The sequence below is a fragment of the Protobothrops mucrosquamatus genome, unplaced genomic scaffold, assembly GCF_001527695.2.
Source record: "Protobothrops mucrosquamatus isolate PMUCROS unplaced genomic scaffold, P.Mucros_1.0 scaffold464, whole genome shotgun sequence".
NCBI classification, from domain to species: Eukaryota; Metazoa; Chordata; class Lepidosauria; order Squamata; family Viperidae; genus Protobothrops; species Protobothrops mucrosquamatus.
This window is the reverse complement of record NW_015386785.1, coordinates 2033725-2055903: the sequence shown is the minus strand read 5'-3', so window position 1 is coordinate 2055903 and position 22179 is coordinate 2033725. Positions and strand designations below refer to the sequence as shown.

The following is a 22179-nucleotide window of genomic DNA, read 5'->3' as shown; positions in this document are numbered from 1 at the left end:
GAAGGAGGCTTTTGGGAGAGACTCACTGTCTACATTGCCAGTTCATGGACCAACTGTAGTCTCATTTCCATTCTTCACACAGTAACATGGACTTCTTGAAAGTTGATGTCCAAAGCAGCTGAAGGGGAGGGGGCAGGAGTGGGAGCTGTGTTGATGGGAAGAATGGGGGAGAAGGTGGTGGTGGTGGTGGGAAAGTAAAAGCAAGTGTACTCAGGTGAAAATTAAGATAAATAGTGGAAAGATCTGGAGATGGGTCCTTTCCACTGTATCTGTTTTGATATTCCCATTTTTTTTTTTTAGAAAGAACTAGCTCCCACAAAACCAATCTGGTAACTACAGTACCAAGCACATTCTTTTACTGTTTTAAAGAATTGTCAGAAAATGTCAGTCTATTAATGAGATTAGACAGAAATGTAGTTATAAAAACGTATGTATAATTTTGAGTAAATTAGGGAAAAGAAAGGTTTGGATGTTGCTTGAACAGATTTATTTATTTATCCAGTTAAACTTGAATCTTAAAACAAATCGTAAGAATTACATTCAAGCAGGTGATTATCAATATACTTAAACTGCCCTTAGATCTGTTATGTATCTTCCTCAGCTACAGCAGTTACAGAGTAAGCTATATATCTGTTTAATATCAAATCACTTGAGAGCCAGGTTTCTTGCAGAAAGATGACACTGAATGTAACTAATTAGACTTCATGCATCCTCCTCTTGCAGCTCCTAGATACAGGGTTCTCCTCAGAGTTATAGAGAGGATTGACATGAAGTCTACCAGAATAAAGCTACTCTAATTAATTGGAACATGAGCTGACAAAATGCAGAAAGAATCATTTTATAGGTTTCATAACTACATTTATGTCTTCTTGCTGTAAGATACATAAGACATATCCAATATAAGTTGGTCCCTCATTAGAGTTGGATATCAACATAATCAAAGTAACTGCTTTTAAACCTGATCCTTACCAATAAATTAATCAATAAAGCAATCAATAAATTGCCAAAAGTATCTACAGCAAATTGTCTATTATCTACTGGAAAAACAATGAAAAGTCTGTCCACCTAGACAAAACTTACTGCTATAAACCAATTTAGAACTTGATTTCCTGTGTGTGTGTGTGTGTGTGTAAATATATATATTTAATAACGAACTCAGGAGCTGTCCTAACAAACTTATTGATGGAGGGTGTCTTCTAATTAAAAAAACCTGCTTGTGTCCTATTGAAGCCATTACATCTCAAACATCTTTCTTTGCTGGCAGAGAAATTCAGCAACCTGTTTCCATGGCATATTTGCAACCATTCCACCGAATCAAAACAACAGCTCTTGCAAAAACGAAAATGGATCTCTCCAAGCTTCTAGACAAAGAATAGATTAACTAAATCTGTTTGTCACTAAAATTTGCTTTATGTGCTGCATAATAAATATAATCTTTGCAATGTGGTACATTTCATAAAAAGAGCTCTCTATTTTTTTAAAAAAGTGCCCATTAAGGATGCTTGAGAATTATACTTAATTACAACCAATTTTTATTGCATATATAGCTCAAGCTGTTACTCTGAAAGCTGTGTCTTAGATGGTTAGATCAGTTTTGTTTTTCAAAATGTAAACCTATTATTGAAATTTGTCCTTTGTGAAATATAATAAAATGTAGTAGATTGTCTGTAGTATTTATAAATATGACATAAATTATTTTTACTTTAACAAAAGAGTGACTGCTGTACAAATTCTATCTTCCAACTTCTCAACTAAAAGTTTGGAAGCTTTTAGCTTTAAGAATTTTAAAATGAAAATCATTCTAATGCAGAACTGCATCAATAAAGCAATCATATGTATTATTATGAACTATCAGAAGCACATAGCAAAGTGCATGCTAATTTTTTAAACTATAAAAGTAAGCATTTTAAATAACTGTGTCTTCCCACCAAAGACTAGTAGTATTAGTAATGTGAGAAGAGTTTAGAAGGATGCAGACTGTCCAAAACTGAATGTATTTAATCATAAAAATATTGAATTTTTAAGCTGAGCAAATGAATATTCATTATGGCTTTTCACACTTGACAGGCCTTGCTTCTCTTAACAGCACCTCAGAACCAAAGCCATGTGTCCTAGCATATCTTGCAGTGCCGGTAGTTTTACAAACTGGCAGCATCCTTTACTTTTCCATATATGAAAATGTAAAGGGGGTTGAACTAGAAGATCTTTCAACTCTATTATTCTATGTTCAAAACTACTTTCATTATTAGAATATACCTACCTGCTATGAGATGTTCCTGGATGTCTCTTGCATATGAGTCACATTCATAGACATTGTGCACCAGGAGAAATTGTGTTACCCATTGCACTTGATTAAAGCCAGTTGCAGCATCCCACAGTCACATGCCCACAGAATTTATCTTCGATTTCCAGAAAAAAACACACCCATAGGGTATAATGCATTCATTTAAGTGTTTACTTAATAACCACTGCATTTACTTAATGACTGCAGTGTTCATTAAACCACCACCACAAAAATGGTAAACTTGGTCATGGTCAAATCATGACTACCTTAATGACTGCCACAACTTGAGACTAATTCTGCGCTTGATTACAGTTATAAATCAAGGACTACCTGTATTCTGCATCAGCTGACTATCATGAATCAAATACATCGACATCTTGCTTCAGTTGGAAATTTACCAAAAGTGGTCAAAGCAGAACTTAAGTCACTACACAAGTCTATTCCCAACAGGATTTGCAAGTTAGGATGAATCCAATTAGTGTACAACTAAACTTTTTTCTCCATTGCCATTGTGATGTCTTTCAGAGCATTTTGATAAGAGATATATAGGATTAGATGCAGATCCTAGATGGCTTATTTTTAAAGCAAAGTGGACAACTGGAATGGTAAGCACATAAGAGATTCAGAAAAGAAAAAGCAGGATATAGGTTACAACCATTTTAATCTGAGTTTAGTGTAACTTCCCACACAATGTCACCCCTGCTTCCCAATATTTAATAAAACGTTGATAAAATGAAGGCTGGTTGACTCAAAAGGGTCTCTCCTTTACAATCAGTGGCCTTTCAGCATTTTTAAAAAAAGACATTTCATACAATAAATGAAAATTATGATTTAGAAAGCATAGCATACATTCTGATCATTATCATCTGAAAGATTTTACAAACCATATTTTTATACAGCTCTGCACCAAAGTAAACTATTCAATTTCTGAATAACTTTTACACATCACATTACATAAATATATTAACATCTGTGCACAAAATAAACTAGAGAAGATATAATTAGCGGCAAAAGATGGGAAAAATACAACATACCTTTAAAAAGATAGCCTCTGCTTCATATAGGTCTTAGAATGAAGATATTTTTTGTATTTACATGCAAAGAATACAGTGAATGATCAATATTCGTGATTATGGAACTACAATTCTAGCATATTTCATGATCAAAATGCTTATTTAGCAGAAAAAAAATCCACACAATGTACAAAACAATAGTGCAAGAAGAGCTTCAAACAACTGTTCTCTTCATTTTTGAGCTTTTGGTTAAAAACTATATATCTGACCGAAGATGCTGCTGTGAAACTTAGCTTCTACTCCACAGGTAGGCTTAAGGCACATAATCATTTTCAAAGGTTGGTTGGTTCTTTATGTCAAATGTTCCAGTTTTCAGATTTTCAGTTTTAGAAACCAATCAGGACCAGGAGTTTATTTTAATAAATGTGTTTTGTGAAGACGTAGTAGATGCATCTTCTGACTGCTACTGTACTGCTAATAATAATAAAAATGCTGTTGGTTTATACAAATGTTCGCCTTGTTGGAACAGTCGTATTGGGCTGTATCCATTTCAAGTAAACAGATCCCATTTAATTATATCAGAAATATTTTCTGACTGAAAAAGTGTGGCCTCTTTCTATACCTATTTAAACAGCAGTCACGATTTTGCTTAAATGTTTAATTCTGAAGCAGAAAAAGCTAAAGCTTGAGATGTCTAGAGAGAATGTTACAGTCAACCCGTGATACAGGAATGTTCTTTGATTAGCTAAAAGTTGATTCCTGTGTTTTCGGTAAACTTAGATGCTTACTTAGTTAAACTTAGATACTCTGAAGTAAAAATGTCTACATTTTGGGATTCTTATTACACATTCCAATAGTTTTCATGCCTACATGTTGTTTTTCTTGCATGATGGTATTCAGGCTGGATGCCACCAAGTCTTTTACTTTCAACAAGATGAATGCACCATGCACCTTCAATCAAGGCTTTGGCCTTACCTATGTCATGAGAGTAATTGGTGTGAATTTCTGCACAAATTCAGATTCTCAAGGTGCACAAGAAAAAGACAAGATTTATAGCAAGGGACAGACAAACTGGACAATTCACTGAAGCTAGAGAATCACAAATGAGAGTGCTTATGATACTGTTTCCCAACCTCTTCTTCCCTGCTCTCCAAAGGCTCCAAAATACACCAAGTGCACAGGGATGGGATAATTAAGTTGGACAAAACCAATCAGAGAGCTGCATTTCACTTCCTAAGGGAATCTTTCTAACACAGCTTTATAGGTAAGGGAAAGAAATCTGTTGATTTAATGGTTCTTAGGAGCTAAGCAATCTGCTTTGTTAAGCATAAATACTAAATATATTTTGTTTTCAGCATTTTTAACTCTAAAATCTGACTAAATTGCTATAGAGAAAACCAGGCTGAGCCCTTCGTTCCCACAAGGGATCCAAGCCCACCTTGAATTCCTATGACTCTTATTCTACCACCAATTTGCTTGGGCGCTAGTAGTTCAGATTCTTGTAGAGAGCTTAAGCTTGCAATAAATCTTTATACCCATTGAACTGCTGATTTTCCTGATGCTTGACAACTGCTCAGTTTTACAATTCTATTAATTATACCTCAGTAATAACTAGCCACATATATTTCCCAAGGTATGGTTGAACCTTCGTAGGATAGAACAAGTGGGCAGTAAATTAGGTTTTGCTGATTTTTATAGACAGTTATTCAAGTGCTAATTCAGGGACATCAGATAGTATGCCTATACAATTGTACAACTGAAGCCCATGACAGAACCAAAGAAATAGAAAAAGTAATGAATTACATTGACCATCATGGGATGACTTTCCTTTTTATTACAAAACATTAGACATACCAAGCCAGAACTTATTCAGTAGAACAGAGGTCCCCAACCTGTGGGCTGCGCCCTATTTGCAGTCGGGCTGTGTGAGTGGTGGGCTGGCGTGCGTGAGCACAACCTGACTCATACAGGCTGCGGATGCCAGAACCTGTAGCTCCACTTGCATGAGCAGCGAATGACGATGCTCACAGCCCTACACAAATGACACAATGAAGCTGTGCACACACGCATGTGCACCTGCCCCTTGCACAAAACCATCCCCTCCCCCCCGCTCCGGGCTGTCAACCTGGAAAGGATGGGGAATGCTGCAGTAGAGTTCAAACATTCTACAGGTAATTGAACTCAAGGATTTTTGCACTTTAGATGATTGCATATAATCCATCAGTTTGGAATTAGAACATAGACCCTAGGATAAAGAGTTGGCAGAGACCTTGGATATCTTCTAGTCCAACTCCCTGTTCTAGCAGGAAACCCTATCCCAGTGATGGCAAAGCTTTTAGATACCGAGTGCCCAAACTGTAACTCCAAACCCACTTATGCATTGTCAGGTGCCGGGTGGGTGTGGCCCATTGGCTGGGTGTGGCCAATTGGGTGGGTGTGGCCCATTGGGTGGGCGTGGCTGAGGTAACGGCAGACTGGTTGGGACTAAAAAGTTCAATCAATTCCAACTTTGCAAGATCTTTTTTTTTCCCCGCGAGAAGTTGAAATTGACTCATTGAACGCTTTTTTGTTGCACACGGCGGCAGAGGCCTAAAGTGAAAAGGTTTTATAAAACCCAGCTGAAGGCCTAGGACTGGGGCAGTGGCGCGCGTGCCCACAGAGAGGGCTATGAGTGCCGCCTCTGGCACCCGTGCCATAGGTTCGCCACCACTGCCCTATCCCATTCCAGACAAATCACTGTCTAGTTTCTCCTTGAAAACCTCCAGTGATAAAGCATTCAGAACAACATTCCTATCAACAACTGATAGGAATGTTCTTAGTTCTAGGTTATCAATTTGATGTTTCCATCTGCTCCTTCTTGTCCTGCCTTCAGGTGCTTTGCAGAATAGGTCAACCCACTTCTTCTCTAACAGCCACTCAAATACTGGAAGACAGTTATCATGTCACCCCTAGTCCTTCTGTTTGTTAGACTAGTTATACCTAGTTCCCTCAATAGTTCACCAAATGGTTTAGCCTCCAGACGCCCTTATCATCGAGATCCTGCTGCTCAGCAGTGTGACAGAAAAAGATATATAGAGTCTATCAGAATGATATATTTACTATATGGTAGAGGGTTTGAACCCTATTATAACTGGGCTCCATAGGTCTGATAATTCCCAAAGAGGATGAAAATGGTCATGTATTACTTCCTGGTGGTCAATGTAATCTAATGAAGCATACAATGTAATCCATAGGATATGGACTGTGTGAAAAGAGAAATGCCTCCTCTTGGACAAGAGACGGCTGTTGGAAATAAAGATAATCTTCGGCTTTCAACCACAATTGAGTCCAAAATTTCTATTGCTAAACAAGACAGTTGTTAAGTGAGTTTTGCCCTATTTTACGACCTTTCTTGCCACAGTTGTTAAGTGATTCACTGCAGTTATTAAGTTAGTAACAAGACTGTTAAGCAAATCTGGCTTTCCTATTGACTTTGCTTGACAGAAGGCTGCAAAAGGTGATCACATAACTCTGGGACACTGCAACATTCATGAATACATGCCAGTTGTCAAGTGGTGAATTTTGATCACATGACCACAGGGATGCTGCAATGGTTGTAAGCAGTAATGAGTCACTTTTTCAGTGCCGCTTAAGTTCAAACAGTCAGTAAACAAATGGTTGTAAGCCAAGGACAACCTGTAATGCGAAACCTCATCCATAGCATAATTCAATTCATGTTGCTGCAAGTTTAAGGGAAGATAGACTAGATATACCATTCTGATAGATACAGGTAGTCCTTGACTTACAGCAGTTCATTTAGTGATCATTCTAAGTTACAACAGCACTGAAAAAGTGACATGACCATTTTTAACACTTATGTCTGTTGCAGCATCCCCATGGTCACATGATCAAAATTCAGATGCTTGACAACTGACTCATATTTATGACAGTTCCCAGAGTTGTGTGATCACTTTTTGTGACCTTCTGAGGAGCAAAGTCAATGGGAAAGCCAGATTCACTTACTAACTTAACAACTGTAGTGATTCACTTAACAACTGGGACAAGAAAGGTTGTAAAATGGAGATAACTCACTTAACAACTGTCTCACTTAGCAACAGAAATTTTAGGCTTAATTGTGCTTGTCAGTCGACGACTACTTCTGCAGTTCAAAACAAAATGAACAAATACATCCTTAGAACCATTCAATGTCTTTCAAAGTCTATTTTTACATTATGCAAACTAAGCCTAATCTCTTCTTGCTTGAAAAAATGCACTGCTAAAACTGAGCGCAGTATTTCTCAAGTTTTGCAACTTGAAGATGTGTGGACTTCAACTCCCAGAATTTCCCAATCAGCATAAATTGCCCACCTCTTGCCAATTTTGGCCTGGCAGAGAAGAGCTGAACTTTTCTGATACATTCAAGTGCAACCCTACAAGGAATTACTAGTTTAGACAGATAATATAATGGTCTTCTTTCACTGGAATACGCAGTAGGAATAACCTTGAGGAGCCGGAGGAAGAGCCATAATCAAGGCAATGGTCAGATAAAAGAAATCTGAGTCCAGGGTACAAATGTAATTTGAATAACAAAATAACAGAGTTGGAAGGGACCTAGGAAGTCTTCTAGTCCAACTCAGGCAAGAAACCCTGTACTATTTCAGACAAATGATTGTCCAAAATCTTCTTAAAAACTTCCAGTGTTGGAGCATCCACAATTTCTGGAGGCAAGTCACTCCACTGATTAATTGTTCTGTCAGGAAATTTTTCCTTAGTTCTAGATTGCTTCTCTCCACGATTAGTTTCTATCCATTGCTTCTTGTCCTGTCTTCAGGTGCTCTGGAGAATAGGTTGACTCCCTCTTCTTGGTGGCAGCCCCTTAGATATTGGAACACTACTATCATGTCACTCCTAGTCCTTCTTTTCATTAAATGAGACATACCCAATTCCATTAAACTAGACATACCCAAATATCCAATTTGGTCTCAGACAAAACCTCTCTACTACTCACAAAGATAAAGGGAGGGAGAGGGAAAGTCCAACCAGACTGCAACTTCTAACAAAAATAGTATTAGTATTCATAACTCTGGTTTCCTAGTCTGGTTTATCTCAAAGGGCTGACATCAGCATATTTTTATCTTATGGTGCAAAGATTTTATATCACTCCTGGAATACATATTGTAGAAACAAATGCAACGAGACTGCTTGCCTTGCAGTTATATTTTTGCCAAATATAAATCTATACAATCCATTCAATCCCCTTACATTGAATCAATGCAAAGTGTTAAAAGTCTGACATTTTTACAAATTAATTTAAATTGTTCTTTGAAATTGAATTTATAAACATAATATAATTTGCCTCCTATGGTTATATACTGTAAAATTGGCCATGAACTTAAAAAAAGTTAGTTTCTTAAGCAAAGGTAACACAAAGTAGCTTGCATTGCTCCAATACTAAAAAAAACACTATCCAAGAATCATGTATGTGCATTAGCCAAGAATCATGTATGTGCATTAGCCTCTCTTGCTCTAGTCTTTCTGATGTTTCTGTGCAGATCTCAGGTGAGAAGGATTTCTGCAAACTACAATACCAATGAACCTCTATATGACTGACTGATGACACTCTTGTCAGGCCTGTCTCTGGAGAGAGGCCAAATAGGGGTAGCTTTCATCCTCCACAGTGGCATACCCCTTTTTCCCTTGTGCCTAAACCATATTTTCCAAAGCTAAGGTCTTTGAGATTTGTGCAATCCACCAAAAGGTACCACTTAACCAAGAGAAAGTACAAAATATGATTAGGAATTAGATGTAGAGGCAGATTTCTTACTAGAAATATCACTGATAAACTCTACAAGTTTCAAGTGATACCCATCATCAGCCTCTGTATACCTAGGGCAGAATAATTTAAGAAACATTTAGTGCCTTCTGATTGTATCTTATATTTTCTAGAACCTGATGTAACAAGAGAAATCTGGAAATAGAAACAGGTTACTACTAACTTACCAAGATAAAGTTATCATAATGTTCATTTGAACTCACTGAATTTCTTGACTTGAATTTTAGGCTGGAGAAACCTCATCCATAACTGCTAAATGTTTCTCTAGGGTGTCTTATATTAGTTTTCTCTCTCTTTTTTTTCAGAACGCTAATGCCTGTCTTGCCCTTGGTATCTCATTTTTCCTGTAAACCTATTTCAGATAAAATACAGGGCTTCAAGGACAAATTGCCAGTTGTGCTGCCCACCACTCTGCAAATTAAAAGGCTATTTTTAACATATAATGGAAAAATAAGTCTATGCCAAGGTTTCTGAATTTGTCTTGATATATTCTGCTAGGTGGATCTTAGTCTTAGTCTTCTTAGTTGAATCTCAAGATGCATATCTTAACATGCATGCAACTTGTCTCAAATAAAGGGATAAAAGTTCCACTGTACTATTATTCACTGGGGGTGGGGGATAACATTTGGAAACCAATGTGCAATCATATGGTTGGAATGGTTAGCATTCTTGAGATATTTTGACAGGCATGTCCCAAGGAGCCAGTCCTTAGATCCTTTGCATCAACACAGACACCATCCAATATGCAAGCTTGTCACTAATTTGTGTATCAACAGAAGTAAGTCTTAGCCCATCTTGCAACAATTTCAATTAAATGCAGCCTCCAGAAAGGAGTGTTTAGCTCTTCAAAGCAGTTTTGTTAAGTTACTACAGCAATGACTTGCTCAGTTTGACAATCATTCACAGTATTGCATGCTTCTCTGGGATGATGATAGATGAAATAAATTTCAACAATTCATGGGATTTACTTGAGAGTTTCCATGGAGAGACAATTGGAATGGGATCATGGAGAATTCAACAGCTCTGCTAGCAAGTCCACCCAGCAAAGGCAGCCCAACAGGTTTAAGAGGACCTAAAAGAAAGAAGATGCCATGATAACCTAATTTGCAATCTTTACACATTACAAATCTGGCAGGAAAAAGTTGAGATGATGCAAACGAGTTTAATTGAGAATAATGTATTTATAACCTGTTCAATGCTGGTTTTTCTTTAAAGAAATGTAGGTTGCAAGTCAGCAGAGTCCCAACCTTTCCAAATCCAGAGATTTTATTCAGAAATTTAAGTATGTTCTTTTATTTCTCCTACTGACATAAATGGCAAAACCTGTCTAAATGGCCAAAACTCACTTTTTTCATTGGCAATGTTATAAAACTGTAAGATGATGCCAAGAGTAATTGTCACCTGTTTACCAACTAAGGTGCATGAATCTGTAGAACAATTAATCTTAAATCACAATGAATTTAAATAAAAAATCTAAATAATTTGCTTTATGTTTTGAGTGAACAATGTTGTGTGGGGAGGAATTTTTTTTAAAAAAGAGAACTGTAGAGGGTAACTAATGCAAACGCCTAGAAGCAAGCAGAGTTATAACCAGAAGCCAACATGGGTTTGTCAAAAATAGATCATACCAAACAAATCTTATTTTATTCTTTGACAAAGTGACTTAATTAGTGGACCAGTGAAATGTAGCAGACATAATATACTCGGATTTCAGTAAGGCATTTGACGTAGACTACAAACTATTTGTTGATAAGCTAAAAAAATAGCAACATGGATTTGTAACTGGCTGACAAACTTCATTGAAAGTGTAGTCCTTAATGGAACTACATCTACATGGAGGGAAATAAGAAGCGGGGTACCCCAACGTTCTGTTTTAGGCTGAATACTCTTCAATATCTGGTTCATCTCCTCCGAGCTGACATCTGGGGAGGTATCTGGGGAAGCGTCCGGGGGAGTCATCACAGGTTGAAATGGTAGAACTTTGAGGGAGACTGACTATGCCATATTGGAATTCAATATAATGTAGACACAAGCAATAGAACATAGTCAAACCAGTGTCTTAAGACTTTAAAAGAACTGACTTCAACAAATTTAAAGAGAGGTTTCAAAGGATTCCATGGATGAAAATCTTAAAGAGGACTCAAGAGGCTTGGGAAACTGAAAAATGTGATTATAAAAGCCCAATCCACCACAATTCCATTGAAAAAGAAAAACAAGAAATCCAAAATGAAACCAGCATGGCTGCATAAAGGAATCTCTGATAAACTGAAAGACAAAAAGTACAAGTATAAAAAAAAAAAAGAGGGACAGACAATTAAGGCAGAATACTAGCATATAGCCCGAATCTGCAAAGATGAAGTCATTAAAGCTAAAGCTCAGAATGAACTAAGACTTGCAACAAATGTCAAAAATAATTAAAAAAAAGTTTATTTCAACATGTAAAAAACAAAAAAAGTCAAGGAATCAGTCCACTAATGCGAGAAGATAGCAAAGAAGTGATGGGCAGCAGGGAGAAAGCAGAGCTGTTTAAGAATTTGCATTCTTTGCATCTGTCTTCACACAAAAGGAAAAATACCAAAAACAACTGTAAAAGACAGGCTAGGAATACAAGTTTAAAATAGGCAAGAAATGTAAGATAACACTGTCCAGCTAGGCAAGTTCAAATTACTAGGAGCAGAATTCTGAAGGAGCTGGTAGACATGATCTCAGAACCACTGAACCATATTTTTCAAAGATTCTAAAGCACTGGGAAACTACCAGAGGACTGGAAAAGAGCTGATGTGATTCCCTTCTTCAAAACGGGGGGAAGGAATGGATCCAGGAAACTACACATGAATCAGCCTGGCATCAATATCCTGAAAAAAATAATCAAGCAACAGATCTGTGGACATCTAGAAGCAAGCAAAGTTATAACTAGAAGCCAACATGGATTTGTTAGAAACGCATCATGCCAAACAAATCTTATTTCATTCTTTGACAAGTGACTAAATTAGTGGACCAGCAAAATACTGTGGACATAGTATACTTGGCTTTCAATAAGGCATTTGACAAAGTAGATCACAAGTTACTTCTTCATAAGTTAGAAAAATATGGGATAGACAGTATCACCACCAGATGGATTCATAAGTGGCTGACAAACTGCACTCAATGAGTAGTCCTTAATGGAACTACAACTACATGGACAGAAATAAGCAGTGGGGAACCCCAAGGTTCTGTTTTAGGCCTAGTACTCTTCAATATCTTCATTAATGATTTAGATAAGGGAATAGAAAGGAAACTCAACAAATTTACAGATGACACTAAACTGACAGGAATAGCCAATATCCCAGAATATAGGCTCAAGATCCAGACAGATCTTGACAAACTTGAACACTGGGCCCTATCTAACAGAATTAAATTCAATGTAGAGAAAAGTAAGGTTTTACATTTAGGCAAGAAAAATCAAATGTATAAGTACAGATTAGGTGAAACCTGGCTCAATAGCAGGAACTGTGAGAGGTATCTTAGAGTCCTAGTTTCATTTTTATCCAATCACTTAAATATGAGCCAACAGTGTGTGGCAGCAGCCAAAAAAGCCAATGCAATCCTAGGTTGCATTAACAGAGAGATAGAATCAAGATCACATGAAATATTAGTACCACTTTATAAAGCCTCTGTAAGATCACACTTAGAATATTGTATACAGTTTTGGTCACCATATTATATAAAAAAATGTTGAGACTCTGGAAAGAATGCAGAAAAGAGCATCAAAGATGATTAGGGAGCTGGAGGCTAAAATATATGAAGACCAGGTTGCAGGAATTGTATATGTCTAGTCTAGTGAAAAGAATGACTAGGGGTGATATGATAGCAATGTTCCAATATATGAGGGGCTGCCACAAAGAAAAAGGGCTCAACCTATTTTCCAAAGCACCAGAAGATAAGAGAAGAAATGGATGGAAACTAAGCATCAGGTCAGTTTTCTTTGTATAAATGAAAAACACATCTTTGAAAATGTAATTAGGTAGGAAAGAGAACACTATAAGCACCAAGCAATTTACATTGCTTACACTGTGACATAATGGGTATTATTAATCGGGTATCTTTTGAAAGTGTATCATGAGGTATGATTTCTTTTTTAAAGAAGAAATTACATTAACAAAGAGAAAAGTGTTACAATCAGGGTGCAGACATGCCCTGAGTAGTAAGAGCATTATATACAATCAATGATAAAATGAATTGAATGAGGGTCAAATTGACAGATTTCTCTAATTTTTTCTACTCGACCTCCTGCTGACTGGCAATTACCAAATATGAATCGGGGTGTGCTGATAAGTATCGGATTTTCATACTTAGCTTTTTCAGCAGAAAATCTGAAACATCAAATAGATTACACTAATGTCCAGAAAATGAATATTTAGAACTCTCAAATGCTGAAAAGCATCAGTCCTAAACAGTTATGTAAAATAAATCCTTCTGAACTCAGTGATACGTATTTTTTATTTCCTATTGCTAAATCACCCATCTTCCTGGATTAAACTCAATATTAAAACAATTTCCTTAATATTTATGTAGTCAGCACAGCTACATCTATATAAAGATAAATCAGAATAACATTTCAGAACAGATCACTGAAGCTGAGGCTGTTTTATTGTCATGGAACGCAGCATGAGCAGAAGAAAGCAGGGAAATAATGACATGTATCCAAGAGGGAGACTCATTTTTGGGGAAGGGAAGCAACACAAGGTGGAATGAGTGTCTTCAAACCTTTTTAACCGCACATAATATGGAGTTAGATGGATGGATCAGTTGCTATAATCATGGTACAATTGCTGTCAAACTGAACCTTGACCTTGACTAGTTTCTCTCCCCATCTTCATTAGCCACTTCCATACAAAAGGGTATTGACTTGACTCTATTCTATTGAGAAAATGAGTACTGCCAGTCAAAATAAAGATTTGAGTTCATTTATAATAAATAAATACCATGTGAATTTGGATTAGAATTTTTGAAGCCCAAAGAGAGCAAATGGATGCAACCAGCTAAAAGAATCACGATATTATCTTTGCCTCTATGTTCACTAGGAACAATTATTCTGGCCAAATTCACTGATCTGAATATGGCAGTGCCTGTTGTGATTCCTTGCCTGCCAGCGAATCCAGCAGCCAAATCCAAGGAATCGGATGAGGAGATGCCTGGGTTCACATTGGAGTCTGTGGAAGGCTCTGAGGAGCAAGAAGACCCAGAGCCAGATGTGGAGCCCGGCCCATCTACTCACGCTCAAGCAGAGACACAGCTGTTTTGGGAGCCAGAATTAAGCGATGAGGAGGAACAGCTGGGGACAGTCCTGGATGCACGGATGTGCAGAGAGGAGCAAGACAAAGTAGGGTGGTGGGGCAGCTCCATAGGCAAAGTGAGAGTCACTAAGAAGCTATGCCCTGGCTGGACTATAAAGAGGAAAGGTGTGGGAGGTACTAGTTGCCGTTCATGCTAGGGTGTTGTGCTTCTGTTGTTGGATTTCTTGCCTCAGGATTCTTGGACATTTAACTAGGTTTGTCGCATTTCTGTGTGTTTGAGTGGCTTGAACATTGAGCATTCCAGCTCAGAACTCAGAGACTGATCTTGTTTGTTTCAGCAGCTAAAGGACTGGTTGGAGTTTGTTCCATAAAAGCTGTGTCAAAATAAAAGGAGGTTTTTTTCTTACAAAGTCCTGCCTTGTTCAATGAAAAGGAGTTTTCCTCATGAGTAAGCAATTGAGCAGTACTCGCGTAGGCTGGGACAGAACAGTTTGCCTTCGGCCCTTTACCCCCTACTACGATGGAGCAGTTACGTGCGGAGAATGCCCAGCTCTCCCAACAACTGGCTTTCCTGGCAGGTCAAGTTGCTCAGCTTCAAGCTCCTGCTGCTCCACAACCCCAGTAGAAGTGTCCAGTAGCGGTGCCTGATAAATTTGATAGCATTCCGGATATGTTTCCAACTTTTTTGGGACAATACCAGTTCTTTATCAGCCTGAGCAGTGGACTTCCCCACTGATTTGAGATAAAGTGGGGTTTATGATCAGCCTACTCTCCAGTGCTGCGGCCCATTGGGCCACACCCCTGCTGGTCCAGCCTAGTCTGTTGTTGGATAATTTGGGGGGGGGTTGTGACTACATGCGTCTTATGTACGAGGACCCCATTAAGATTGAGACCAGTACACGATACCTGAAAGCTCTGAGGCAGGGCCGACGCCTTTTACAGGGATATATCAGTGAGTTTCAGTTGCTTAGCCAGGATTCAGCCTGGAATGAAGCTGCACTCATGGACACTTTCCAGGATGGCTTGTTGGAGGAGCTGTTGGACAAGCTGGCCTGCCCCTCGAAAGCAACCGCATATATTGGGAAATGCCCTGAGCCCGACCTAAAAGGCGTTATGGGTCGGGCTTCCCCCAACACTGAGTGACGTCCATCGGATGCTGCACTTGGATCCCAACGGCACTTAATACTGGCGGCATGCTCGATCCTCCCAGATAGGTCACAGGGGATTTCGGTACATGCCTTGGTTGATTCTGGGGCCACCACGAACTTTATGGATGCTGCGCTTTTGGCCAAATGGGCTGTTCCCCAATGCCCAGTGGAACCGCCTCTGTTAGTGAAGACTATTGATGGCCGATTGCTCCTGTCTGGGCCAATTAAGGCTGCCATGCAACCGTTGGGCATGGCCATCAGCTCTCATGAGGAGGCCATTCAGTTTTACATAACCTCCGACCTGCATTTCCCCGTGGTCTTAGACTTGGTGTGGCTCGACACACAACCCACAGGTTTATTGGTCCCAGAACCTGATCACCTTCCTCAGTTTACAGTGTGTGGACCACACTCACCAAGTCTGCGCTGGCCAGGTGGTGAGTCCCTCAGGGGTTTCCTTGCCTCCCTGAACTGGCGACCTACGAAGATGTGTTCAGCGAGACTGAGGCGGATCAATTGCCCCTGCACAGACTATACGACTGCCCCATAGACTTGGTCCCTGATACGCCATTCCCAGTGGGTTGTTTGTATTCCATGTCTGACTCTGAGTTGGCCATGTTGTGGGACTGTCTGGACAAAAATCTGGCTCAGGGCTTTATCTGGCCCTCGTCTTCACTGTTGTCTCTGCCGGTGCTCTTCGTAACAAAGAAGTCTGGGGAATTAAGGCTCTGTTGTTACTATCAAAAATTGAATGCCATTACAGAGGAGCCTACAACCTAGTTAGGATCCAGCTCAGTGATGAATGGAAGAGTGTTTGGCACCCGGTATGGCCACTTCAAGTATATAGTGATGCCATTCGGGGTGACCAATGCCCCGCAGTCTTCCAACACTTCATGAATGACATATTCCTGGACCTGTTAGATCAGTTTGTTGTGATCTATTTGGACAACATTCTGATCTACTCCCTTTCACGGGAGAGGGATCACCAGCATCTCTGTCAGATCCTGCAATGGCTCTGAGATCATCGTTTTTATGCCAAACTGGAGAAATGTCAATTCTATCAAACGACCGTTGATTTCGTAGGTTATTGCATTTCTCCTGAGGGCATCACCATGGAGTCAAGCAAGGTCGAGTCCCTGCATAGTTGGCAACCCCCATGTAGAGTTAAGGATGCCCAGTTACTCCTTGGGTTCGCCAACTACTATAGATCTTTCATCCCTCCATGACCATACCTCTCACTCGGCTTCTTCAGAAAAAGTTCCCGTTTCATTGGAGCACCCTGGAGCAACAACCTTTCCAGGCTTTGAAGCAAGCCTTTATGCAGGAACCCATCCTGAACCAACCTGACCTGCATCAACCATTGTCGGGGAAGCTGCTGCATTGGACATTGCCATTGGAGCGGTGGTACTCCAGGCTCACGCACACGGTGGTGCCCTCTTCCCTTGTGCATACTATTTGCGTAAACTTAATCTGGCCAAGCGCAACTACATCATCTGGGAGAAGGAGCTACTGGCCATTAAGGTGGCATCTGAGGCCTGGAGACATCATTTGGAAGGGGCCCAGCATCAAATTGAAGTCCAGAAAGACCATAAGATTCTGGAAAGTTTGCAGACCACCCAGAAATTGAATCAACAACATATTTGGTGGTCTCTCTTCTTTGCTAGGTACAATTTCCGCATTACATACATACCAAGTGGTCGCAACCAAAGAGCGGATGCTCTTTCAAGGAAGCCAGAATACCCCTATACAGAGGACAAGCTTCTGCCCAGGATGGTTCTGCCCGTAGAGTCATTCTCTGCGATTTGGGAGCCAGTAGATTTACAGGCTCAGATTTGGGAGGCACAACAGCACGATGCGTGAGTGGCTCAATGAAGGGAGGAGTTGGGACCAGACTCCCCATAGACCATCACGGAGGGACTCCTGAAATATCACAACCAGGTCTATGTTCCGGGGGGCCGCTCAGAGGGCACATTCTCATGCAATGTCATGATAATCATGTGGTGGGGCATTTTGGCCTTTTCAAGACGCTGAACCTAGTCTCCCATGGTGGCCCCGAGTGGGTGGCCCCGAGTATGACATGACGTCCAGGCCTGTCACATCTTGTGTACGGTGATGGCAAACCAAGTCAGCAATGGGAGCCCCACTGGGTCTGCTTCAATCCTTGCCGATGCCCGAGAGACCCTGAGGAACAGTGTCCATGGACTTCTTGATGGACTTTCCCCCATCTTCTGGGTTCACAACAGTGCTTGTGGTGGTGGACATGCTGACCAAGATGGTGCATTTCATTCCTTGCCATGGTCTGCCAACAGCCCATGCCACCATCCGCATATTCATCTAGCATATTTTCTGGTTGCAAGCCTACCTGATAGGGTTGGTTTGGATAGGGGGGCTCAATTTACGGCCCATTTCTGGAAAGGGCTGCTGAAGGCACTAGACGTACAAATCTGCCTGTCGGCGCACCATCCGCAAACAGATGGCAGGACCGAGACAGTGATTGGAATCCTGGAATAATATTTACGCTGTTTCGTGAATCAGCAACAGGACAATTGGGCAGACTATCTTGCAGTAGCCAAGTTTGCTTTTAACAACTCACAGCACACCTCCAGGCATATGACACCATTCCTGGCCAATGTGGAGTATCATACGTTTTTCCCCTCACGCAGCTCGACTCGGCAGTTCCCGCAGCTAACAAATATCTTGCCGAACTACAGGTTATCCATCAATTGGTGCGGTGGCAATTAAAGAAAGCCAAGGCAGATTAGAAGAAAGTCGCCAAGAGATATGCCTCTGTTACCTGTGGGAGATCGGGTATGGCTGTCAACAAGGCAACTTCAGTCAGACCGGCCTGCCAAGAAATTGGATCACCGGTACCTAAGTCCTTTCCCTATCGAAGCCATCATTAACCCGGTCACTTATCATTTAACATTGCCACATTCATTACAGATACATCTGGTCTTTCACCAGTCCCTCTTGGTCCCAGAATAACCGGCTTGTCCACTCCAACCAGAACATCCCCCACCAGAACAGTGATGGAGATGGCGGTCCCGAGTATGAGGTCACCAGTTTTCATGACTCCCATTGGCTAAAAGGCTGATTCCAGTATTTGATTAAGTGGAAGGGCTATGGACTGAAGTAGTTCACCTGGGAGGACGCAACCACTGTGCATGCTTCTGCCTTGGTGATGGCGTTCCACGAACAGTTCCCTTCACAGCCACATCCGGCCTATCAGACCCGGGGGAAGGGTCCTGTGATGACGGATAGTGTTGTGATTCCTCGCCTGCCAGCGGATCCAGTAGCCAAATCCAAGGAATCGGAGGAGGAGATGCCTGGGTTCACATTGGAGTCTGTGGAAGGCTCTGAGGAGCAGGAAGACTCAGAGCCAGATGCGGAGCCTGGCCCATCTACTCACGCTCAGGCAGAGACACAGCTGTTTTGGGGGCCAGAACTAATCAATGAGGAAGAACAGCTGGGGCCAGTCCTGGATGCATAGGTGTACAGAGAGAGCAAGACAATGGAGGACAGTGGGACGACTCCATAGGCAAAGTAAATCACTAAGAAGCCACGCCCTGGCTGGACTATAAAGAGGAGAGGTGTGGGAGGTGCAAGTTGCTGAAGGTTCATGCTAGAGCATTGTGCTTCTATTGTTGGATTTCTTGCCTCAGGATTTTTGGACATTTAACCACATTTGTTGAATTTCTGTATGTATGAGTGACTTGAACCTTGAGCATTCCAGCTCAGAACTAACTCAGAGACTGATCTTGTTTGTTTCAGCAGCTAAAGGACTGGTTGGAGTTTGTTCCATAAAAGCTGTGTTAAAATAAAAGGAGTTTTTTTCTTACAAAGTCCTGTCTTGTTCAATGAAAAAGGGTTTTCCTCATGAGTAAGCGATTGAGCAGTACTCAATCACTGGGACAGAACAGTGCCATTTACAGAAATGAAGATATAATAATAATAATAATAATAATAATAATAATAATAATAATAATAATAATAATAGTAAAGTTGGAAGGGACCTTGGAGGTCATCTAGTCCAACCCCCTGCTCAGGCAGGAAACTCTATACCTTTTCGGACAAATGGCTGTCGAGTCTCTTCTTAAAAACTTCCAGTGTTGGTAGCTGCAGCACACTGCTGGCTCATATTTAAATGATTGTCCACTAGGACTCCGAGGTCCCTCTCACAGTTACTACTATTGAGCAAGGTACCCCCTATATTATACCTGTGCATTTGGTTTTTCTTGCCTAAATGTAGAACCTTGCTTTTTTCACCATTGAATTTCATTTTGTTAGATAGTGCCCAGTGTTCAAGTCTGTCCAAATCCTTCTGTATCTTAAGCCTGTCTTCTGGAGTGTTGGCTATTCCTGCCAGCTTGGTGTCATCTGCATATTTGATGAGTTCCCCATCTATCCCCTCGTCCAAATCGTTGCTGAAGATGTTGAAAAGCACTGGGCCCAGAACAGAGCCCTGGGGCACCCCACTACACACTTCCCTCCATGTAGATGCGGTTCCATTGAGGACCACACGCTGAGTACGGCCGGTCAGCCAGCTACGGATCCATCTGGTGGTGATGCTGTCTACCCCACATTTTTCTATCTTGTCAAGTAGTAGATTGTGATCTACTTTATCAAATGCCTTACTGAAGTCCAAGTAAATTATGTCCACAACATTCCTCTGATCCACTAATTTTATTTCAGATTCCTCAGCCATGGCTGAATAATGCTGTGGGTATGCCATAAAGTGTAGAAATGGGGTGACACTCCCCAATGGAATCTTAATGTGAAGGTCAGAAGTTATTCTAAAAAGAACTCTGGAATGTATTTGTGCCATTAGGTCTTGGCAGGAAATCCAAAGAAGTGATTTGTGATTTCTTTTTCCTTATAAATGTGGCCCTGCCTGGCAGAAAGAACCAGCAAAGGCTGCATTAAATCAACATGTCTAATTCCTCTTAGCACACTGCATCATTTCACAGGTCTTATTCACAGCAAACGAAGGACAAGTCAAATGTCATTAGTACTGCCAGCTTTGATTGTCCTCATTGATATACCTGCCACTGAGATTCTTCTGGTGGGCTCTGGGCCTTCCCTACTTTGTCAGAAACTTCCAAAGTTTTGAATTTTTTAGTGAAAGCTTGGTCCCTTGTGCATATTTGCATATATATCTAGATGTGACTCACATCAGTACCATTAGTGTTTCACACCTTTACATATGTGGAATCTGACAGGAGCCACTGGACCATGGAGGAGCAATGTGAGTACAAGAATAGGTTCCTTGAATTGCACTTAAAGAACCTCAATTTCATAGAAGTAACCAGTTCTTTACTGCCAGCTCAATCAATAACAAATATGATCAATTTGCTGCTTACCTGGAAAGGATCAGCTCTCATAAAGTTAGAGGAAATGGTAGTTCTCACAAAGGAAATGACCCACTAAGCCTGTGAATAAAGCCTACTGTGGCAGATTTTTAAAAAAGCCAAAACAACCTTGGACAAAAAGGATATATCAGGGCACAAAATCAATCTGCCTCTATACTTAGTCAAGGAGAGGCAAGGGGCTGCTTGTAATGCATAAAACTTCCTCATTCATCTGAAAGGTCATCTTTTATGATACCCATGGAAGGGTAGTTGTTGAATGTCTGGAATCAAGCAGCTCAGAAGCTCAAATGGGGGAGTCATCAACTTAGAAAAATGACCATGTCAGTATCAGCAAATAATATGGAAGGCACCAGTGTAAAAGTTAATTTTTATCTCTGTGTTTGAAGAGGGAGATACCTGCAATCAGCAAGGAACATGCATATGAGTTGTCAAACAGATTGAGAGCTATGAGACAAGGTTAGTTCCCATTACTTCAGTGTAGGAGAAAGATTAAAATGTATTCAATTAGAGGATTGAGTCTCCAGGATCAAGCTCCAGCCTATCACAACTCATATGTAGAAGGCTTTGTAGCATCTGATCACCCTTGTTGGAACTCCTGAGATATTTAGACTATATTGGACACATATATGAGAGATGAAGCCTGTAGATGCCCTCTGGACCTCCCACAGATGTCCTAAAATACCTTTGTTGATAAACAGTGATTTCAGTTCCATGGTTGAAGGATGAGTTGCAGTACTGAGGCCACGTTTGTACTACGCTGTTTGTTAACTAGGTAGTACAGTTTGGAAGTAAAGTGTATCTTTCCAATGCAGTCTTGAAAAACTCAAGGAGTTTGTGTGTGTTGATATGACTGTTACAAGAACTATCCAGAATGGGGGGAGGAGAATTTTTGCCCACTATGAAGGCATCAGTAGCCAGAACCTCCATAGGCAATGGTGGGTAAAGGACAAACCTTTTGGAAGTTTGTATAAATGGGACCACTATAGCAGTGACCACTTGATTCTAGGGTAGACAGAAAGCAGGGGCCTTTCCATGCTTGAGTTCAGTTAGATATAGTATAGGTATATTAGGTGCATCTAAAATTGAGCCTAAAATGTGGCAGTGGTAGGTTTGATTGTGACTGTATGATTCTGGTGTTGATGTTTAGTGAATCTATGAAAATAGGGAACTCTTGGTAAAGAGGAAGGCCTTGACTTGGATGGAATGGAAATGACCCCAAGAAATTGTTTTACTAGAGTGGATGGTGACAATTTTTAGTGTTAATGTCAAGTGGGTGCATT

At 40.4% G+C, this 22179-nt stretch overlaps 1 protein-coding gene across 1 annotated transcript in view; it reads left to right on the top strand.

Moving 5' to 3' along the window:
- Positions 1-1859, top strand: part of NCAPG (non-SMC condensin I complex subunit G) — a 28336-nt gene extending 26477 nt beyond the window's left edge. Inside the window, exon 22 of the mRNA XM_015816555.2 lies at positions 1265-1859. Within this exon, the coding sequence (XP_015672041.1) occupies positions 1265-1376 (112 nt within the window). The 3' untranslated portion in view covers positions 1377-1859. The remainder of the gene's footprint in view (positions 1-1264) is intronic.
- The last annotated feature ends 20320 nt before the right edge of the window (positions 1860-22179 follow it).